Here is a 20,370-nt window from a genome sequence, read left to right as displayed (position 1 = left end):
CGTGACGTCACACTGCAGGATTTCTATCCACCGCTCCCCACAGCGCTGTCACCGCAACACCCAGGGTCACCGCAAAGAGCGCCTTCTAGCGAGGAATGGAGCGTCTCACATCTTAGTGCCTAAAGAAATGTATACAATTTAAAAAAAATGTGTCTAACCATATAAGTGCCATAAATGTAGGCCTATAATCACATTCACGAATACATTTTTGCTTTACAAATAATCAGTCATACTGTACCATTACCTCCATTTATCACCTCAATACCATTGACAGTTGTATTGTGTTGTATAGGTTTATGTTCATACAGTATATATATATATATATATATATATATATACACTTTTGGATATGTATTTGTATTTATATTGTACATAGTGGTTAAATGTTTATGCTTACATGTGTTCTTTTTTGTTGTCCTTGCTTTTTATTTTTTTTGTTTTTTTGTAAATTATGTGTATGTACGTGGAGAGCAATGAAACAGAGTCAAATTCGTTGTATGTGTATGCAAACATAGCCAATAAAGCTGATTCTGAATCTTGAGCGCCATTCACTTTCATTAAAGCAGTATTGAATATAATCTTTTGCAATTAGGTTTTTTCACGGTGTGCAAAAATCTGAAGAGCTTCCAGACTGACGTAGGGTTAATCGTTTTCCCGGATAAGCTGCTGTTTACATCTTCCCGATTAAAATTGGGACAGTTGCCAAGTTTAATCCATTAGTTTATAACAATTACAGTAGAAGACTGACTAAGCGTATGCATTTGGGAAGCCACATTACAAAAACTGAATTGGAATAATTTACAACAGCGGCATCGGCATACCGTCAGTTATAACTTGCATGCAATTAATTTACTCTATGTAGATAACTATATTTTTGATGTTTCACAGAGATTTTATTGATAATGGTGTTAATTGTATTCATTAATATGTCACCTTTGTTGCTGCATGTTTATTCTCTTGACAAAGGATTATTAGAGAGAAAAAAAAATTATTCTTGGTTTAATCTGACATTTTGTAGTAACGCATGATGTAACGTCCATCTTTTCATAAGGTCAATAAACAAAATAAATTAAAAAAATTGGGCCAAAAAGTACCAAACAAAACCTTCACGGCATCAATCTTGGGAAAAAACATTGACGAGTTGTGAAATAATGTGCATCATCATTTATTTCAGTTCAAAATCCTAGCTTCCAAAACAGGTATGTGGTTTAAGGAAATCATTCCCTGTACAGTTAAGGTCAGCAAGGTAACATTAAGTACAGTGCCATTTGAAAGAGACCGCCTTGTCGTGAGATGTCAGTGTTTCTGAAGAGCTGACTTTTAATGGTGCGCTCCTATGATGTTTTCTCTGGAGGTCATGCTACATTCTCTCATGTTCCTTCCATTTTGCCTAAAAGAGGGTTATTTGTCCATCAGGCGCTTAGGAGGTTCTTGACTTGAGGCCATGCACACGCAAGAAGTAAATTCCATCTATTGAAGTCAGCAGGGAAAATGAGACTAGAAAGGAACAACTGAACATACTGTATTTTGGTAATCCACTGCTTATCTTCCTACTGTACTCAAAAGTAAGCTGACATTTAGGATTAGTTAACGTTAGGCTACATCCTTAATGGATTTTCCCTGTTCCGAACTTTGTCTACAAGCACAAACTGTGCAACTGTTAGCTCTGGGAAATCAGCATACATTATGTGGACTCAAGTTCACCATTGTCACAGTCTTAATGAAAATTCAGGGCTAGCAATTTTTATCAGAACCCACCCACACTCTCCCAAATGTATTGCCCTCCCTTCTCCCTAAAAATCATAATTCTTTAATGAAGCCAACATACAGAGTATTACGAAACAAAATGAGAACCGTAAAGGAAAATGGTTGATGAAGTGAATCTATGCATCTCGCTGGTAAACCCGTTGGTGGTGGAAACGTATTTTTGCAGCACTATATCGCATTAACTAACCTTTGTTAAATATATGTATATATTTTGTTAGATATATACACAAACTCATGAGAAAAAAAAAAAACTTAAAAGTCTTAACTTTATTATATTTTGTTTTTAGAACCATAATGGTTGGAGACAAAAAGGGTAAATGCAAATAAAAATCAAATCAGGTCTTTTTTTTTTTTTCATTCAAATGTTTCTTGTTGTCATTGGTAGTAGGGACACTGAATTCAGGCGATTTGGACAGCTCTCTTAATGATGGTTAGCAGGCCAGACGTTGGTGACATGCGGTCCTCAGACAGGCCGTCCACCTTGTTTCTCTCTCATCCAGGTGTGGATCCTCTCCTTCAGCTCAGGGACTGTAGAATCAACAACAGATTGTGAGGAGCATCAAACAAACATTTGACATTTGCAATCCAACAGGCAGTAATTGAATTTGACATTTTGGTGTCATCTAATCACTTGCCTTGAATCTAAAACTATCTAGTTGCTTTGCTGTTCGTATTAAGAAAGACTTATGCGCTCGCCTACCTTGAACAGAACTCTACATGTAATTACTGGTGAAATGGCATCATGGTTGGGTTACCTGACTCCAGCATGCTTTCTGTGAGTGGCTGTCTGTTGAAGGGATCAGTGGGGGAGTTTAGCAGGTGGCGCAGGATGATGGATCGATCCATGATGTTGCCCGAAGGCAGTATCACAGGGTCAGTCATCAGTGTGTCCATCAGAGGGTCTGTTATAATAAAGCCATATGTACATTTTAGAGACGGTGAGAGAACTTAACTGTCGAAACAAAAAAGCACAAGCTTCAAATGACAATCCTAAAAGTGAGAAAGTGATCAATATTGAAACATTTTTATTGTCAGCATATCCCGTTATCCTTTTTTTTCCTAATAGAGCTGAAACAAATATCATAGGGTGCTCCTTGTGTTTGGACAAGGGATATTATTCAAATGTTGTGCATATATCTGAATACAGGTAAGCTACTAGTCATCTACACTGGCTTTTTCAGTGGTCTTTGAATCAAGAATGAATAAACGCTACTAAAAACAAAATAAATTTAACAGAAAACCCCCCCCAAACAGAATTCAATATTACCAGCATCTAAGGCATGGCTTCATACTTATGTGACCTGTCAAAACAAATGTGTTTTATATGACAGCAAAATTGGCAACCACTAAAGAAAGTATCCCAATAAATACTCAATGAGAGCCTTTGATAAAGTGTGCCCTATATTGAAATGTCACAAGGTTGTTACAGGAGGACTCATGCGTTTCAAAAATAAAACCTGGCGTGGGAGATTTTAACCACAGAGAAAGGCGATACTTGAGCCTCCTGTGCGGCACACTCCAGTCGACCGTGGTGGGTAGGCTGGCATATCTGGGAATCAAAGGAGGTATGTGGGCCACGTTCTCTTACTAGATTATATTAAGTCTGTGGTTATAGGATAGCCTTGCTCTAAGCTGTCAATATGACCTGTATGAGCTGCAAAAGCCCCTGCAAATGTGTGGAATTCAACAGCGATAGAGGCCGTTGAAGATCCTGTCCATCTGCACTGAATGACCTGAGGTCACACCAGATTTCTAAGCCAGTGACTTTTTCTTCTTTGGGCCAAAGATTTAGTGACTTTTGTGGTTTAGGTAATAACAAAAAAAACCATTTATATTTAAAGTGTAAGTATTACCTTAATCGCCTCTACTGGAGATACAAAGCTAAAAGCTGCAGGTATGCTGCTTAAACACTGGACACACACACACACACACACACACACACACACACACACACACACACACACACACACACACACACACACACACACACACACACACACACACACACACACACACACACACACACACCTTTGAACTCGTCAGGTGCATCACTGTAGTCCATTTCAGATTGGGAGTTCTTGGCGACTATTTCCTCCACCTTATCCGATAGCAGCTTGAATTTTTCAATGGCAATGGAGGACTTAATACCAGCCTTCCTCATCTTTGAGATCACCTCTTCAAAGAGCTCACGACTGTACGACCGCTGCACAAAGACCAAAATGAGGGAAAATATATTAGGGAGCTGCAAGGGAAGAGCATCTTTGAGGAGATGAGACAATTCAGTACCTTAACTGTCAGTCGTCTCTTTCTATATGCAAGACTTTTTCATAGGTATTCTCCGTAAACAAATCATTTATCATCAATTGTCTACAGTCAAAATGGAATGAAAAAGTTGATTTGACGTAGCACTAACAAGTCATTCAATGCTACACTATCAAGCACACAGTAACTCACACACATGTTACAGTGGCTGCTTGAAACGTCACACATTAAAATGAACTAATCTACAGGATTTGGTCCCTAATTGCTTCCTGCTTGCATTATCCGGGAAGAAGTGGATATTCACGAAAACTGGGTGAAACACAGTATTACATTCAACAAGTACAATAGTTTAATTCACTCTGATGTCTTCAAGGCAACACGACCACACTTGTGATGATCTACCACAATTTCCTATAGCCTTTTCTCATGGCCATTATTTATCCTAACAAACGCCCACTTGTTTAAGTATTTCTTAAAAAGTAAAGTAATCTTTGAGCGAAATTACCAACCTGGTCATCTGCTATCGCTTTAGCAAAGCGGGCACAGTCTAGCTGCAAGTAAATGTCGGTCAGCTGGTCTAAGAGCTTCTTGGGCTCAAAGCCATACTTCTCGGGGTTCTCCACCTTCAAGTCCCGACACTTGGGCCCACAGAGCTGCTGGAGGTTAAAGTTTAGCATGGCAGCTAAACGAGGCCCCAGCTCCTGTAGGAAAAAGAAGGCACCGTTTAGAATAGCTTGTTGGGCTCAGTGCCCAGTTCAGGCTGATAATGTTAATTTGATTGTGTTATTGAGAACACATTTCAATTCATAGAACCTAGAACGTATCAATTTTAAAGTGAGATAATTTGTCTAAATGTCCAGTGGGGGCAGCAACACTCACAGGCCTGAGGAAAGGCTTCTGGACCTGCTTGGTGAGGATGTGGAACATTTCAACCGTCTCTGTGGCCAAGGCCAGATAAGAGCGGGACACTCGCTCGTCCTGAGTCAGCTGGGACTGGCGACTCTGCTGCTGCTCCTGAAAGTTTGCAAGTAAACACAAAACAATATTATTCTGCATCTATTCTGCAACAGTTACTTTCACAGCTCTGCAGAAATACAAGTGAGGTGTTAATATGTCGCAGCTCACACAATAGCCACTTAGCTATCATTTTGTGTTTGACGCTTCAATTTAACACTGAGATTACTAACTACTTTTTATGACTTCAATTCTGTGTTTCATTGCTGAAACTCAATTGCATTGAGCTCAATGATAACTGCTGTCCGAATGCATGTAATACATGGTAAATAAATAAAAGAGCCTAATAGGCTGAGCACTGACCCGAGGCAGCTGGTCCCACTGCTCCTTGTTCTTCATCTCTTCCTGAACTTCGTGGATTCGCTTCAGAGACTCGAGGCTCTCGTCTAACAAGAAGGTGGTATCATTAATCAGCATGTTGATGTAGCGCACAAACTGCTTGCCAGAGCTAGAGGGGAGTAAGCATGAAAGAAGATAGAAAATAGGTCTGATTAGAAGTGATCCAAGTCAGACAGACACTGATTCAAACCTTAGTTGTGTAATATTTTTTTACATGACACAAAGTGTCAAACGCAATCTCACTTGAACTCCTCCATGAAGGTGCCATGGTGGGCAAGGTTCTGCCAGAGGCTCTTGAAGATGGTGCTGATATGGTACCGTATAGTGAATTTATCATAGAACTCGCTGGTGGCGCCAGTATGCTCCACATCTGACCAGAGGAGACAGTTTATTTTAGTTAAAAGGGAAAGGATCCATACTTTGCACTCAAGAATCTCCACTTATCCCATTCACTACAACAGCAGCTTTGAAATACAGTACACATATAACTCACCAGTGTAGAACTTCATGAGGGCGGGGACCAGTTGTTTGACAGACAACGGGTGGTTCTCCATCATTTCAGAGAATCGCTGAGTACGAGGCTGTACAGCGGGGTTGGTGACAAACAGCACCTCCACCAACTTGGCGATAAGGTAAGGGTTCCTGATGTAGTTCTGGCTGCAGATGAACACCACCAAGAAGGTGACAATGTCCTGGACACACGGCTCGTATAAAACCTGGGGAGAATACCTTGAAGAGGGGAGGAGGAAGGGATGAAACAAATCAGCTTCTACTTAACTCTTGGCTTTAGTTTCATGTGATGTATTGATAAATGTATTACTTTGTGTCTTTTCTTTGACATTTATTATTTATATCTTTCTCATATTATATTGTCCTTTCCTTCAAACAGACATGGTACAACGTGAACATTGTAATACTCCCCTCCACAAGATGTGATTTGTTAAAACATGGTTGAACAATGAGACAAGTGCACAAGACTGAACTGTAAACTTACTGCACGACAAAAAGCAGAAACTCTGCCACATCTTCAATGTAGAACTCAGGCAGAGCAGCAAAGCTTTTGGGAATCTCAGGGTGCAGTGGCAGGTTAATGCTGTGGAAGGAATGAACAAACAAACATGGTACTTGCATCTTGATTTATAGTACACTCTGAAGGGAAACACAGCATGACAGATACCAAAAAAATGCTTTGATGTGATGCCGCATTGGTTCCTCAACATCACTACAAACAGTGTCGGTGGCAGGGAGACTCACTTGGGGTAGGCAGGGTCCACCATGCGAAGAATGAGCTGGATGACTGTGCTGTAGAACTGCAGACATCTGCGGAGCAGGTTCTCATCCAGAAGGCCCACGTCAGCACAAGCTTTGGCTCGCACCAGTTTCTGACATGACAAAGTCACAGACAATAAGGATCACGTCTCCCTAAATATGCTGTCGTAGAAACTTGCATGTTTCAGCATTTAAGGATAGCCCTCTAATGTTGAATGCAGTAAATCGAGAGTATTTGTAGGTCTGTACCTTTAAATCAGTGATGTTGAACTAACCTTGAGCTGGGTTTTGCATCGCTTGAGCATCTCTCTGTGTCGACTAGCCAGGGGAGAATCTTTCCATTGGCTTTCACTGTTCTTCAGCTCCTCTACAGTCCTAACAAGGGGAATTAACACCATTAAAACACATGTATGTGTGTAATTTTACAGTGATGTTGATCAATACATGCATTGTCCCTAAAAATAAATAAAAACCTGTTCAGTTCGCGGATGGCTCGCAACCTGCGAATATAACGTCTGCAGCCAGGCAGGATGGATAAATGGTGGGCGTGCAGCGTCAAGAAGAAACATTCGGTGGGGAACTTGGGTTCTGAGAACTTGTTGGGGTCTTCATCTGTCCATGAAAAGAAATATAGAAACACACATCACCCTCAGTCAGAACCAGTATCATTACTATTAAATATCAGCTTTACTGGGCAAAAATACAATAGGTTAACGTATCTTGCCACATATGTCCAAAATTTTGTATGGATTATTTCAACTGTAATGCATGATATGAATTGTATACAGTAAGTAGCTGCATAGTGTGTAGCTGCTATTATTTTGTAAATGAGTCCAAATAAAGAAGGCAGAAGGAATATGGAGACGGTAACACAAGGATGACTCATCTGAAATTAATTTAATTTATAAAAAAAGGAAATCACAGATCTTGCATGTTGATGAATCACTCTGAAAACTGGTAGAATGCAAAATGGCTGCGCTACGTGTAATGAACAGATTTCTCAAAATGGCAGCACTATATAAACGATGGAGTCGACTTTAACAACATACAATATCAATAATCTACACAACATTTTTGTAAAAATAAAACAAAAAACGAATTCATGTCAACTTACGCAGTCCGGTCAGCCAGCTCTTGAGCTCCTCCATGGTGGCTTTCAGACGCGTCTCCTCTGGGCTGACAACGAGGCGACACCGTGGGTGGAAAATGTAGTACGGGTCCACCGTCTCCAGCTTGATCTTCATGCTCAGCTGTTGCAGCACCCATAAGAAGTTGAGCATGAAGCCGTCTGTCGACACCAGCTTGTCATCGGTCTAGCGGAGAGAAAAGAGGGTGAAGTCAGAACAAAGGATGTTCAAAAGCTACGAAAGGAATATGAAATCAGCATTTTCTTTAAAAATGTATGCAAACATTTCTAATTGAATTGTATTTCAACACTTCAGATCTTCCCTGTGGGTGCGCCAGTTTGGTAACTCAAAATTACATTTATTTAATAATTCTGTTGAATGTGGAATGAATGACTTTTGTAACAAACCTGCATCTGAGCTTTCTTCACATTGTAGTTGACCAGAGCTGCCATGTAATTAAGAGCTGACTCGCGCGTTTCTCCATTTAGTAGGATGTTATGAAGAACTTTGAACAGGTCACCCTAAAAGAGATGACAAATAACTTCAATACATTGTTCTAAATACAAAGGACAGCTATTTAATGAATAATGAGTTATGAAGCAGAGACTCACCCTAGCTGACTCCAGGTAGTGCTGCAATGATTGGCTGACGACTCGCGTGTTCTCCATGGTGATGGCCGGGCCAGAGAAATATTTGTCTCCCACTTTTGTCTTTGGAAAAAGAAAAGCATTACATTTACTCATAGAAGATTTTCTGTACATTACACGTCTTGCCGTGCTTCGTTTCTGCAGTATTATTACATTAGGTCAACTCGACATTCACAGACACTTTTCATCTACAATCTAATGCTATTCAGGCTCATTGATTATTTTAACGATTAGGTAACTCACATCATCCTCAGCAAACACAGAAAGGCTGAAGAAAGCTCCCACATAGGAAAGTCTCTGGATCTCTCGGCCACAACCCGGGCTCAGAGGTTTGGGACACCACAAAGGCAGCGACGTTACCTGCACAGACCGCCATGACAGACATTACATTGGAGTACATACGTTTGTTTTTGTTTTGAACATTTAACATATTTCATTATCTATTGGTGCTAGTAACCATCCTATCACTCAAGGTTTATATTCCAGTGAAAGCCAGCATGTGTCCGTCAACAGCCGGGGAAGACAATGAACTGAAATGAATGTATGTAACCAGCTCATTTAGTTTAAGTCACAAAGAAATAATTAACGTCTTAATGTCACTTAAAGACACGCAGCAGTTATGATATTAATAAAAAAATAACTTAACACATAGTTAATAAGCGACTAAGTGAGCTTACATTACATTACGGTCATTTAGCAGACTCTTTTATCCAAAGCGACTTACAATTCAGTATCTATCTACACACCGTAGACGCAGCTACGGGAGCAATTTTTGGAGTTAAGTGTCTTGGTCAAGGACACATTGACGTGAGATTAGCAGAGCAAGAGCCGGGGATCGAACCGCCGACCCTCTGATTGAAAAGCGGCCCTGCTCTCCACTTAGCCACAGTCCCCCCTTTATAGCCAATATAAACTCAAAGAACTCTGTTGTTGCCGCTGAATATAGGCTCAGTTATTTTCTACACACAGGAGAATTTTGTTTTGCCCTTTTTCTGTGGAGCATAAAGAAGACCTGGTGTCATGAATAAAATAAGCAGAGCACATTCTTTTGTGCTGATGTCAACTGGCCATGCTGGTGTGCTGAAGGTATAAACAGACAATCGAGACAATAGCCAGACTTGCACGTACTTGATAGAACTAAATTGTTGGGCTACTTGACTTAAAGACAGCCTAAAATAAACAGCCTAAATAATCTGAGCCATGAGGACAAAATGATGAACACTTCAGTGCCATAGTGTAGCTTTGGCCATTCATAGGCATACTCACCAAACTGCACACTGGGTGAGTCTTTCCAAACTTGATTTCACAAAGCTCAGCTAATGCCTGTAAAAAAACAAAACAAAACTAAACAAATGCTCAACCCACATTTGGTTTACAGGTAAACTGGGTTACACGGTGTAACTAAGTGTGAGATTAGTTGATTATTCAATATATAATCTACTTGGTGCATTTGCAAGAAGCTGATTAGAACCAACAGCACGCATCCTGCAACATAATTTGACACACTCCAGTGACAAAGTTGTCACTGAATGAACTACTTGAATACACCAAATTCACAGCGGGCCCAAATCAGATTATATTGCTTTGTGAATGCTAGGATGGATGGTGAGATAAAATTAGATTAGATTGTCAAATTAGGAAGAATCATCATCATCATAACCATCCAAGAGGAGAAGCAGCACAATGGCAACACTATTATAGTGAATATTCAAGCATGTCTGCATACAGATGCTGTACATCTAGAGCTGTTCATCTACTGAGCAGACAGGTTGTCCGACAGGCTGCAAGGACCTCATTAACCCCAGTTATACTGCAAATCCCCTGCAATTTGAACTGCATTGAGTCTCAACTCCTGCTTGGTACTACAGTATGAGTCAGGCCAGGACAACACCTCCTCACCATAAGGGGGAATTTAAAGTTGTCACTGTCAAAGGAACATTCTTTCACTGCAAGAGCCAGCCCATGGAGGATGGGGATGAAGATCTGAAAAACAACAGAGCAAACATGTCATTCATCACATCAGAGTATCACCACACAGTATAACGACATTCTGTATGAACGGCTACCTCAAAAGGTTCTTTCTTACCCATTAGGACAGATTTCATTTTTAAATAAAAACTTAAGAGTCAGTACAATGTCGTTTCATCTGTATCTATGCCTAGTATTTATGCGTTTGTCTTCCTGCACCACTGTATGCTGGGATAGGTTTCAGCCTAAGTGACCCTAAATAAGTATTAACATGTATCTATATGGATGGGTGTGCTTCCCACCTGACTGAACACCCCTTCCTCCTGGTGGGTGATGCGCACCAGCTCCTGAATAAAGCCATATGGAAGGTTTCGACACAGCAGATAAGGTACCAGCAAAGACTGGTGAAGAGGGCTCCTGCACGTAGGAAACAGAGAAGCATTGTGCTGAAATTAAATAAATAACGTTTTTCGAGTCAAGGTGAAAGAGTAGTTGCTATGGAGACTCGGGCTAAAACGAGAAGGAACAAAAGATGTACAAATGTATTAACGGATAAGAAAATAACCCAAAGATTGTCACAGTGTCTTACCGTGGCTGGGTCAGGGTGCCTTGCAGGACCAGGGCAATATGAGAAATACACTGAGAGCGAATGTTGCTGAGAAGCTGGCTGACATTTGGTTGGCTACACATCTGAGAGAGAAACAGAGAAAGGATGGAAGAAGACAGCTAGAGGTGTGATAAGAATGTATTTCCGCTGATTTCACAGACAACTCTCTCCAGACTCGATTCACAGTTTTCTCTCATGAGCAAAACGGCCGCTTGTTTCCAGACCATCTGGCCTACAGCTAGTCTGAGGTACAGACTGTTCTTCTGTCCTCAGGACATTTGCAACCAATTTAAACGTGGTGAAATTAGTAGGCCGGGGCAATAATTAAATATGAAAATGTATCATCTTCCATGGAATCGGATTGTGATTGAATCATATATCGAGATATTGTGATGCACATACTAGCTGCACATTTCTCAGGAAATCTGAATGGATCTTAAAATCTGAATTCTGCTTATGGGAATACCCCAGTGAGGTTAAATCAGAGTATTGTCTTAATCTGATTACTCAATATTTCTGTGCATGCAATTTAACTTAGTAAGGGTAACGCTGACTTTTTTTTTCTCTCTAAAATTTAACTTTTCATGTTTTTTTCATGCTTCATGTTTTCATTTTGCACAAAGTTCTTAATATAATGAGAACAAGTTATTTGAATTTAAATTTAAAAAAGAATTTACACAAAAAGGCTTTATCATGTTCTTATTTCATTAAGTCAATTTATTTATTGAATTACCAGAAAACATGCCATTTTGTGATATATATCGTGAGCAAGATATGAAATAAAGTAGACTGAATACAAAGGAACACAATACTTTTAGCGTAAATCCTAACATTTCTTCGGTCTTACCTTGGGAGCTTTCCTCTCCTCCATGCCAACACTGTCAAAACGCTCAATGAGGTAGTTCAGCATCTCTGTCTCTTTGCAGGTCTCAATGGTGAAGCGGTCGCTGGCTGAATTGCAGGACATTCCCCCTCCAGATGCACCAAGACTATAAATAAAAAAAAGTAAACAAGGACACAGAGGGGCTCATTAAATAACAGGGAACATCACAGCACAGAGAGATACGCGATTAGCATCAAACATAATCATATATGTATGGTTAACAAACTCACTCTCAAGGGTCCTGAAAGAAACAAACCATAAAGCATTAGTGACAGCATTGCAGCATCTCAGTAATGGGCTCTTGAAAGAGAAAGTGATGATATTGAACAACAAAAGGCTGTTTGCATAAAGTCTTTGGAGCTGATATTAGGATTCAGCTTGCCACATTTAAACATGTAGTGACAAGCGTTGAAATTGCTGTTAGTGGTCTGCTGTAACTGCAAATCCTGTATGCAAGCTGCTTCAAAGCACAACAAACCTTAGGAGGTAGTGAAATTAACTTTGTTATTTATCCATTGAATGGAAGCAAAGCAGGGGTATCACCTCTGCCATGGGTTACAATTGTTCTTGAAACTATAAGTGACATCAACACATTATATTGTTAAATAGCAATGCAACTTTGTTCATGGCAGTTTCTTTTGAATGAAAATGCGATGAAAGTTGAACAAACCTACATTCAGCAACTATGCAGCAAAACAAACGTCCACAGAGCAGGGAATCAAGACTCACCTAATGATACTGCCCATGCATTGTATTTATGACACACCATTCAAGTCTACCATAGGCATAACATCTCATCTGTACCAACATGTTTAAATATTAAAAAACGTCCCTTTGAGTTTACATGTTATTTCAAGGTTGAGGATCATTTCTCTGGGATGCACAATAATGCCTTGTACATAAAAGTACACTGCATGTAATCATATTCATTAACACTAAAAATGGAAGTCAACCAACTTAACCCAAAAAATAGGGACCACTTTTCCAGAAAAATGTCTGAAGAAATACAGGATTTTGAAGGTTCAGGGCTACAAAAACAAGGTTCAGTTACTCTTGCAGACCTGAACCCCAATAAAAGTGTATATTATATGGAGTTTCTGTAGCTCTGTAGAAACAGAGTTCACTACTCACCAGCACTTTATACATCAAAAATTATAGTTACAGGACCGTATGTTCAAAACAGTTACCACACTCTTTAAAGATGGCTAAGCCTACATCCGTGTATTTTTCACCCCTCTAACCTGGTGTGTTTGTGCGCCGTTAGTGGAAAGCCTCGTGGGCCCACTGGAACATGCAGTGGACACGTAACTGAGCAAGCAAACACAAACGCACACACACCGTGCAGCGGTGTACCTGGACCCAAACTGAACCCGTGCAAAATCCTCCTCCTCCCCCTCAGAATCTTCATCACTGTTGTCCTGAGACATGTCAGAGAGGGCAAAGAACAGGAACGACAAGGGGCTAACATGACGAGGAAACGATACGAGGGGAAAGGTTGGAAGAACAGAGGATGTTGTGCAAGCATGAGGAGACAGAGGGGAAGTGAAAAAACATGAAGACAAATGTAGAATGGTAACAAGTCCAGAGAAAAGGAGGACAAGGAAGAGGGGAGCACTAAAAAAAGGATGCTGGAGGGTTGCATGCTTGCTTGAAGACTATATCTTGTGCTGCTTTTTTAAATATTCATTAATGCCATTTTGTCTGCGGCTTTTATACACTGTCAGAACATTTTTTCAACCAATAACTGACTGTCACGATCACTCATACAACTTGTCTTGAGCAAGCCAATGCAAAGAGGCGTAAGCCACATCTCATTTGCTCCAGAATTTCATAGCAAGGTAGGACCTATAAAACGTTTGTTTAACTATATCCAATATTAGTCATTCGCAAATGGATTAGACCTTTTAAATTAATACATGTTAGCAACAAGCAATACTAAAAACAATGTCTGTTAATTGTCGAAACACCCTATGTATTAGCATTTTTGTTAACTCTGAAGTAATGCATTTAAAAATGCATTGAAAATATATGAAGATTGCAATGTTTAAATATGTATTTTATTAATTCCCTCAATCTTAATCGCCATTTGGGCATTTCTAACAGACTATACTGTATAGTACTGCATTCGTTTTATAATATTGCTATTGCAACTAAAATATCAGGTCGTTCATTCACTCTTAGACTAGCAGCCTAAATATTAGCCAGTTGAGATCATTGTTTGTTTGTGTAGATGAGAACTGACAGCATGAAGTATAAGAAGCAATGTACACAACAAAAGCTATCTGTTCACACCCAAACTCAAATCTGGTGGTTCACAAAAAAACGTTATGGTTTTAGTAAGTTTGCTCGCTCTACACACTGACATGCAAATGGAAGATGAGATACCTAGACGGTGGGATCCTGGAAGCAAAGGCAGCCTGTCGGGTATTCGATCTGGGAGAAGGGGGCACCGTGGAGAGGGGTGTGGAGGAGGGTTGGTTGCGAACCCGAGGTGAGCTCAAGGAGAGGGAATGGGGGCTGGGAGGTGGCACAGGAACTGGGGTGTTAGGAGGAACAGAGGGCCCTGCGGGGCTAGGAGAGGGTCCAGGGAAGATAAATCCTCTTTGACCAGGACTAGATGGGGAAGGAGCCCCCCAAGGAGAGGTGACAGAGTAAGGCCGATAGCGTTGCGAGATGGGCATGGGGGCAGATGGAGGGTTGAGTGTGTGTCGTGGTGTCGCGGTAGCGGGTGGGCTCAGGGGCACAATGAATTGAGGGGCAGAGGTTGTGGAGGGTACAGTGGGTGTAGTAGGGGTGGGGAGTGACGGGGAGGTCCTCTTGGCTGCATCCAAAGCCATCGAGTGAGGACTACCACACCCATACAGACTGTGGACAACATTGAGACGATGATTGGCAAAACTCACCGAACGACGTCTTAGAAATATAAAAAATTATCAAAGTAAAATCACTACATCCAGAAGAAGACAAAGCAGTTTCCAATCACATGATACCAATTAAATATCAATAAAGTCCACCTTTAAGGAGTGTAGGTGACCAATCCAGAGCTCATTATATACTGAGTCAAGGTACTTGCCTGGACAGAGAGCTGGCGCCAAAGGACCCTGCACTGGGGCCCATGGGGCTGCCACCTTGGCTAGAGGGCTGCACCAGCGTCAGACGGTGGTCCGGGGATTTGGCTGCTGCAATTGGCTGAGAGGTGGCGGTCAAGCTGGCGAAAGGGTTGTGGACACGTGACTGGGTGGACATCATTAAGACTTCCATCAGGATCTGGCCGATCAGGTCTTTGAAGTCAGAGTATACTACAGGAGAGAGAAAAAAGGGATAACAGTCAAGTTATCAAATGCAAAAAGTCAGTTGTAAAAAAACAAACAAAAAAACATTGCTTTTTCAGTCAGTCAGCTTATTATGGTGAGATAAAGACGTTATTCAATGACATACCATCTTTAGGGTTCTGGTGGAACTCTGCAGCTATTGAAGGGAGAAAGATGACATCTCTATCCTGCTCCTTCCACGATACGCGGAGGATCTTACAAATGAGCTGCAGAGCCTGTTCTTCTGAGACATCTGAGTTTGCAGAGGGTTCCTGAGGTGCAGAAATTAGAGAATAAATGGCAAATGGACTTGCATTACTCAGATTGTCATTATCTCATGATCACTCTGGTCTATCAAGAGACTGGTATGTATCAGTGAACTGCAATAACTGAAAATGAAACTAAGAATAGCATCTATGGAAAGTCCCTAATTACATTTTGTAAATACCCAAACACTCCTTTTATGTTAACTCAGTTAAAGACTCACTTGATCTCAAGATGGGCATGATCAAAGTCATGTTGGCCAAGTAATTGAGGATAAAAGACCCTCTCTTTTGAGTAATGTTCACTGCTGCCGTTTACCTTTTCAGGCAAGTTCCTCTTCTCCCTGCGATCACTGTCCTCCACCTCCATGTTCTCTATCCCTGAGTCCACATCCACCTGGGACATGCTGGAATAAAACAGAGGATTATTAAGTCTCTTCGTCCCTAAGCAGACAATGCCAACACTCCAAAACTCAGTGGTCCATATGAAGCAGCACATTCATCTCAACTAGAAAACTAAATAAAACTAAATATTTTTTACAGACACTTTTCAATCCTACAGGAGACGAGTATTTGATCATCAAAACATAGATTTTCTGTGGAGAATCTATTTTCATGGCCAATACAATATCCCCTAAGAAAAACTCTTACCTCTTTTCACAGGAGGCAGTGTCAATGTCCATGCTCTGCGACCGGGACAGACTCTGGGATTGAGTCTCAAGGCTGTTGGAGGGGGAGCTAGAGAGGGAGCTCACTCCCTCGCTGCTCTGACTACCATATACCACCCCTGCAAAAGCAAAACAACACAACTGAGCACCTTTGAAGGTTTTACATTTGTTTGCTTTTCTTTAAAATTCTAGACTGATCAAATCTCTGCAATCGAAGGCCCCACACTTTAGAGAGACCTACCAGAGGAGACAAGGTTTGCAAAGACAGTTTCATCTTCTAGGTCTCCTCTAAAAAATAAATAATTTGGGCTCATTTATATGTTATATTAATCATGCAATGATGCCTTTGATTTAAGTTTAGTACATTATGGTATCACATTTTTAAATACACTTTTTTATAAGCTTTAAGCAGCCACTTTAAGTTGTATTCTTTGGGTCAAGACTGCTGTTTTATTGAAGAACAAATTGTTTAGCCACACTAGGTTACGGTCAGCATGGTGTGCCATACCTTTATAAGCCCCGATTAAAGCAAACAGGTAGAGAGAAAGCTGATTAACACCCCGGATTTTACTGTGGATGAAGGGCTGGAATTAGCAACTCACTCCTGGTTGCACAACAATCATATAATTACCAACAGTTGAGTCAAATAAATATTGTATACAATGGTTGTGTCAAGTACAATATTGAAGAAAAAAAATCATGCACAATGTTCAATCAAGTACCACAGGCCCTACAAGCCATAAAAAGCAGCCCTGTATGGCAACACCATCACATGTATGCATACCTACAAACAATGCCAGCAGATTGTCAGTCTATCCATACGTGACTCACTGGTGAATTTTCTAGAGCTATGCATAAAAGCATAATTTCTCACTCTGCAGAGCAAGCCAACACTTTGTGTCGCACAGGGACACTGGGGATCACAACACGCTGCTGCTGTTTGTGGGAGTACGACGGGTTCTTGCTGTTCAAATATCAAGGTCACAAATACAAAGGTCCCTTTCAGTGTTGAGCTCAGACTCTTAACAACCAAGACTGATTTATCTTTCAGGCCTCAGAGACAAACATCAAACCCTGAATGAGTCGGATGATAGAGTTAGACTAAAAGATTGCAAAAGAGGTTGAGAACAACAACTCTGCTGACAACCGGAGAAAGCTGACCGGTTGTTGATCCTAAATCATAAGAATTTAACCTTAAGTATTGCCTGCAATAACCGTAACTTTGACAAACTGGCTGAATACACGTCAAACCTGTAGATCTAGCTCAGTTCTTCTTACCGGTGGTGCCCATAGGGGACGTGGCAGGAGTACCACTGTGGACATTGAGCCCCAATGATTGAGAGGAAGCTGGTGGCAGGGGCACTGCACATGAGGGTCCAGGAAGGGGTCCAGGGGGGGTCTCTCTCTGTGGAGACGTCAAGGGTGTGCTGAGAGGGGTGCTGGGCTGTGACGTCTGTCCTCCTGCCAATCGTGCCAGTCGCCTTCTGCGGATCTTGAATAACATACCAGCAAATTTACATATTTAGCAAAAGTACTGTGGATGCTCACTCTACAGACCAGCATAATATGAACTTACTTTGTAACAGGACTGTTGAAACGTATATGTGATTAGGCTTATATATATATATATATATATATATATATATATATATATATATATATATATATATATCTCTTTGGCACAATCAGCTTTGATACAATAACAAAATTAGATACAATAACAAATGTACAGCAGTACGCTTTTTTATTACCCATATTTGATAATTAGTCCCAGACAAAAGCAACATAATTAATGCAGTGATCGGTTTTCATTCACAATGTAACCAACCTTACGAACAAAGTCAGATGTGAGTAGGCTACTAATCGTGCAACTTGGCAGAAGAGCATTACGTTACTGTAGTAAATCAACAGCACGCTGTTGCTAAGTACGGGTCCAAGGTGACAAAGAAGGAACACTTTCTAAAATGATACGTGTTACCCAAGTGGATCAGCTCAGTGGCCACATAGTCGGCCAACAGTTGATTGCACAATGGTGGCCCGGTGTGTTTTTTATGCTGAGTCGTCTCGCAGGCTAATTTTTGTCTGATAGCAAAACAACGTTAGCAACTGACAGCTAGCTCACCGCAGGAAAATATGCCAAATCAATAATATAAAGAGTTAGAAAAAACACACCACGTGAAAACAATTTAGTGTATTTATATTAATTCAGTAGTTTTATATGCAAGTAATGTAATCCGTGGGCCGGCTTCTGCACAGCCTCTATACCACTACGTTAGCTAGTTAGCATTGTGCTCCGGCTAATTTAAATTACCGTTCGCTACGGGTAACGGTGACAGAAACATACGAACCACATCCAACCTACAGTTAAATCCCTCAGTTACATGTAATGACTCGTCCCAATAAACACTGTACGGGTCGCGTTAGTTAATGTAACGTTATACTGGTATTGAACAAGCAATAAATCTGTGATTTTATCGAGGATACATTTGTTCAGTGTAACAAGGCTAGCCGCTGAGCTAGCTTTAGTAGCAAGTCGACTAGTGGAAAACCATTTGACATGAGGTCCGAATAAAGGGAATATATTTAAATCCAAATTGTAACGTTAGCGAAACAGAGCTGCGTCAGTTATCTTTACTCTTTTTGAACGTTTTCCAGTGTCGCCTCACCTCGTCTGCGCTCAACTCCTCCATCGCAGCTAGGTTAGCTAGCTTTTTCACTTTCAACCGCTTTGATGTGTGCCAGCCAGAGCCAGCTAGCTAGCCTGTATTAGAACTAAATATGCATAGTCCAATTCGATCAACAAATAAGTGTCAGTCTTGATTGTCTTCAAGATACAAACTATGACGCCAGTATACGGAGGGTGGCAAGGTACAGTTCCTCCAAAAAGTCTCTCGTTTGCTAGTTTTCTACCAAGAATGAAACAAAAAGAAAAGTAGCTAGCTATTATACGTCAAAACACAAGGGCGGCCATTTTGGTTCTACACTGTGTCACGTGACTTAACTACTGGGGGAGGTGTGAGGCTTCACTGTGTCGCAAAGATAAATATGATATTTCACCTGTTATGTGGATATTCTTCTGTCAGTCAAATGGTTTGCAGTACTCATGAATTGACTGCTAGCTGTTCTAAATTAATCCAAATCAGGCTTATGTTTCCCTTTTCCTCCTAAAATACAAACAGCACATGTAGTTATTCATTAAACTCAGTGTGTATGAGTCAGTGAGGCACAAGGTCATTACAAAGAGATATTATTGGTCTATTCAGTGGTGTTTGCTCATTACACTGATAACTCCACCTGCAATATAATAATAATGATTACCAAATAATAAGACCATTAGCCTACTTTGAAAAATCTGGCGTGATTAGTTTCACCCTCCATAGAGTAAGGAGGGCCGCTGCCTTTTCTCAGATGATCAGACAAGTTAATACACTCAAAACATTTTGATGTCCAATATTAAATTACGTTCATACAATATTTCACCCATCTTGGCCTGAAAAGTTCAGACCAAATGTGCATCACAGTTAACATCACTGCTGCAGGGCTGTCTGTTGACCTATTTTGATTTATTTTGCTGGTGATGAAAACAAACTGTTGTCGGTTTGGGCAATGGAGAGATGCATTTGGAGGATAATTAAAACGTAGGTAACAAGGTTAGTGTGTGCATGAATTGATTTGTGGGCCCCTTGGGGACAGCACAAATCAGACTGTATCAACAAACAAACTTACTTATTATTATGCTCATATTGTATATTGATATATAACAGGAGCTGTAAGAGAGACGAGAGAAAATAGAGAACGGCCCAAATGTTTTTGATTAAATAACGCAAATAGTATCACTCATCACACCAATATGACTCATTGCATTGTACTATGATGTCACATTATACTATGACATCACACTATACGATGACATAACACACTATACTAGGACACACAACCATGGCTCATTACACCATACTTTGACACCTCACTACACTTCTAAATTAGAGATGCATTGCACATGCTCACTACACTACCTCTAACATACTCGGGAGATCACAGTTAGAAGCTCAGTTCTTAGTGAAACTCCTGAACTCTACTCTTTGCTCATTAAACTGTCTGCTGTTTATGAGAGGAGCTGCTGTGATTGGAATCATTGACGCTTCCGTTAACTCCACCTGCAATATTTGACGGATAGCCTGATACTAGTCTGATTGAAGGACTGTGACGTCACATATGATGTCACCAGTCCTAACTCTAAAGGAA

At 40.6% G+C, this 20,370-nt stretch overlaps 1 protein-coding gene across 3 annotated transcripts; it reads right to left on the bottom strand.

Moving 5' to 3' along the window:
- Positions 1–1,149: 1,149 nt before the first annotated feature.
- Positions 1,150–19,095, bottom strand: ube4b (ubiquitination factor E4B, UFD2 homolog (S. cerevisiae)). 3 transcript variants are annotated; one of them, XM_068732835.1, is made up of 29 exons: positions 18,792–19,095; positions 17,404–17,617; positions 16,109–16,244; positions 15,777–15,864; positions 15,322–15,466; positions 14,957–15,182; positions 14,269–14,748; positions 13,237–13,344; positions 11,848–11,989; positions 10,983–11,083; positions 10,696–10,810; positions 10,325–10,408; positions 9,692–9,748; positions 8,669–8,785; positions 8,390–8,488; positions 8,186–8,299; positions 7,766–7,964; positions 7,125–7,263; positions 6,927–7,026; positions 6,637–6,764; positions 6,377–6,475; positions 5,876–6,111; positions 5,626–5,752; positions 5,347–5,491; positions 4,909–5,043; positions 4,539–4,730; positions 3,796–3,970; positions 2,523–2,669; positions 1,150–2,295 (listed from the first exon to the last, which is right to left on the bottom strand). In XM_068732835.1, the coding sequence occupies exons 1-29, from the start codon at positions 18,813–18,815 to the stop codon at positions 2,231–2,233; spliced, it is 4,137 nt and encodes a 1,378-aa protein (XP_068588936.1). In that variant the 5' UTR covers positions 18,816–19,095; the 3' UTR covers positions 1,150–2,230. The 3 variants fall into 3 exon arrangements, with proteins under 3 accessions (XP_068588936.1, XP_068588937.1, XP_068588938.1); XM_068732836.1 differs by lacking the exon at positions 13,237–13,344; XM_068732837.1 differs by lacking the exons at positions 13,237–13,344; positions 14,269–14,748.
- Positions 19,096–20,370: the final 1,275 nt, after the last annotated feature.

Source organism: Cebidichthys violaceus, unplaced genomic scaffold, assembly GCF_023349555.1.
Source record: "Cebidichthys violaceus isolate CVI_PGR_0920_01 unplaced genomic scaffold, fCebVio1.0.p SCAF_6, whole genome shotgun sequence".
In the NCBI taxonomy this organism is placed as follows: Eukaryota; Metazoa; Chordata; class Actinopteri; order Perciformes; family Stichaeidae; genus Cebidichthys; species Cebidichthys violaceus.
Note: the sequence above shows the minus strand (reverse complement) of the source record. Positions and strands in the feature narration are given on the sequence as shown.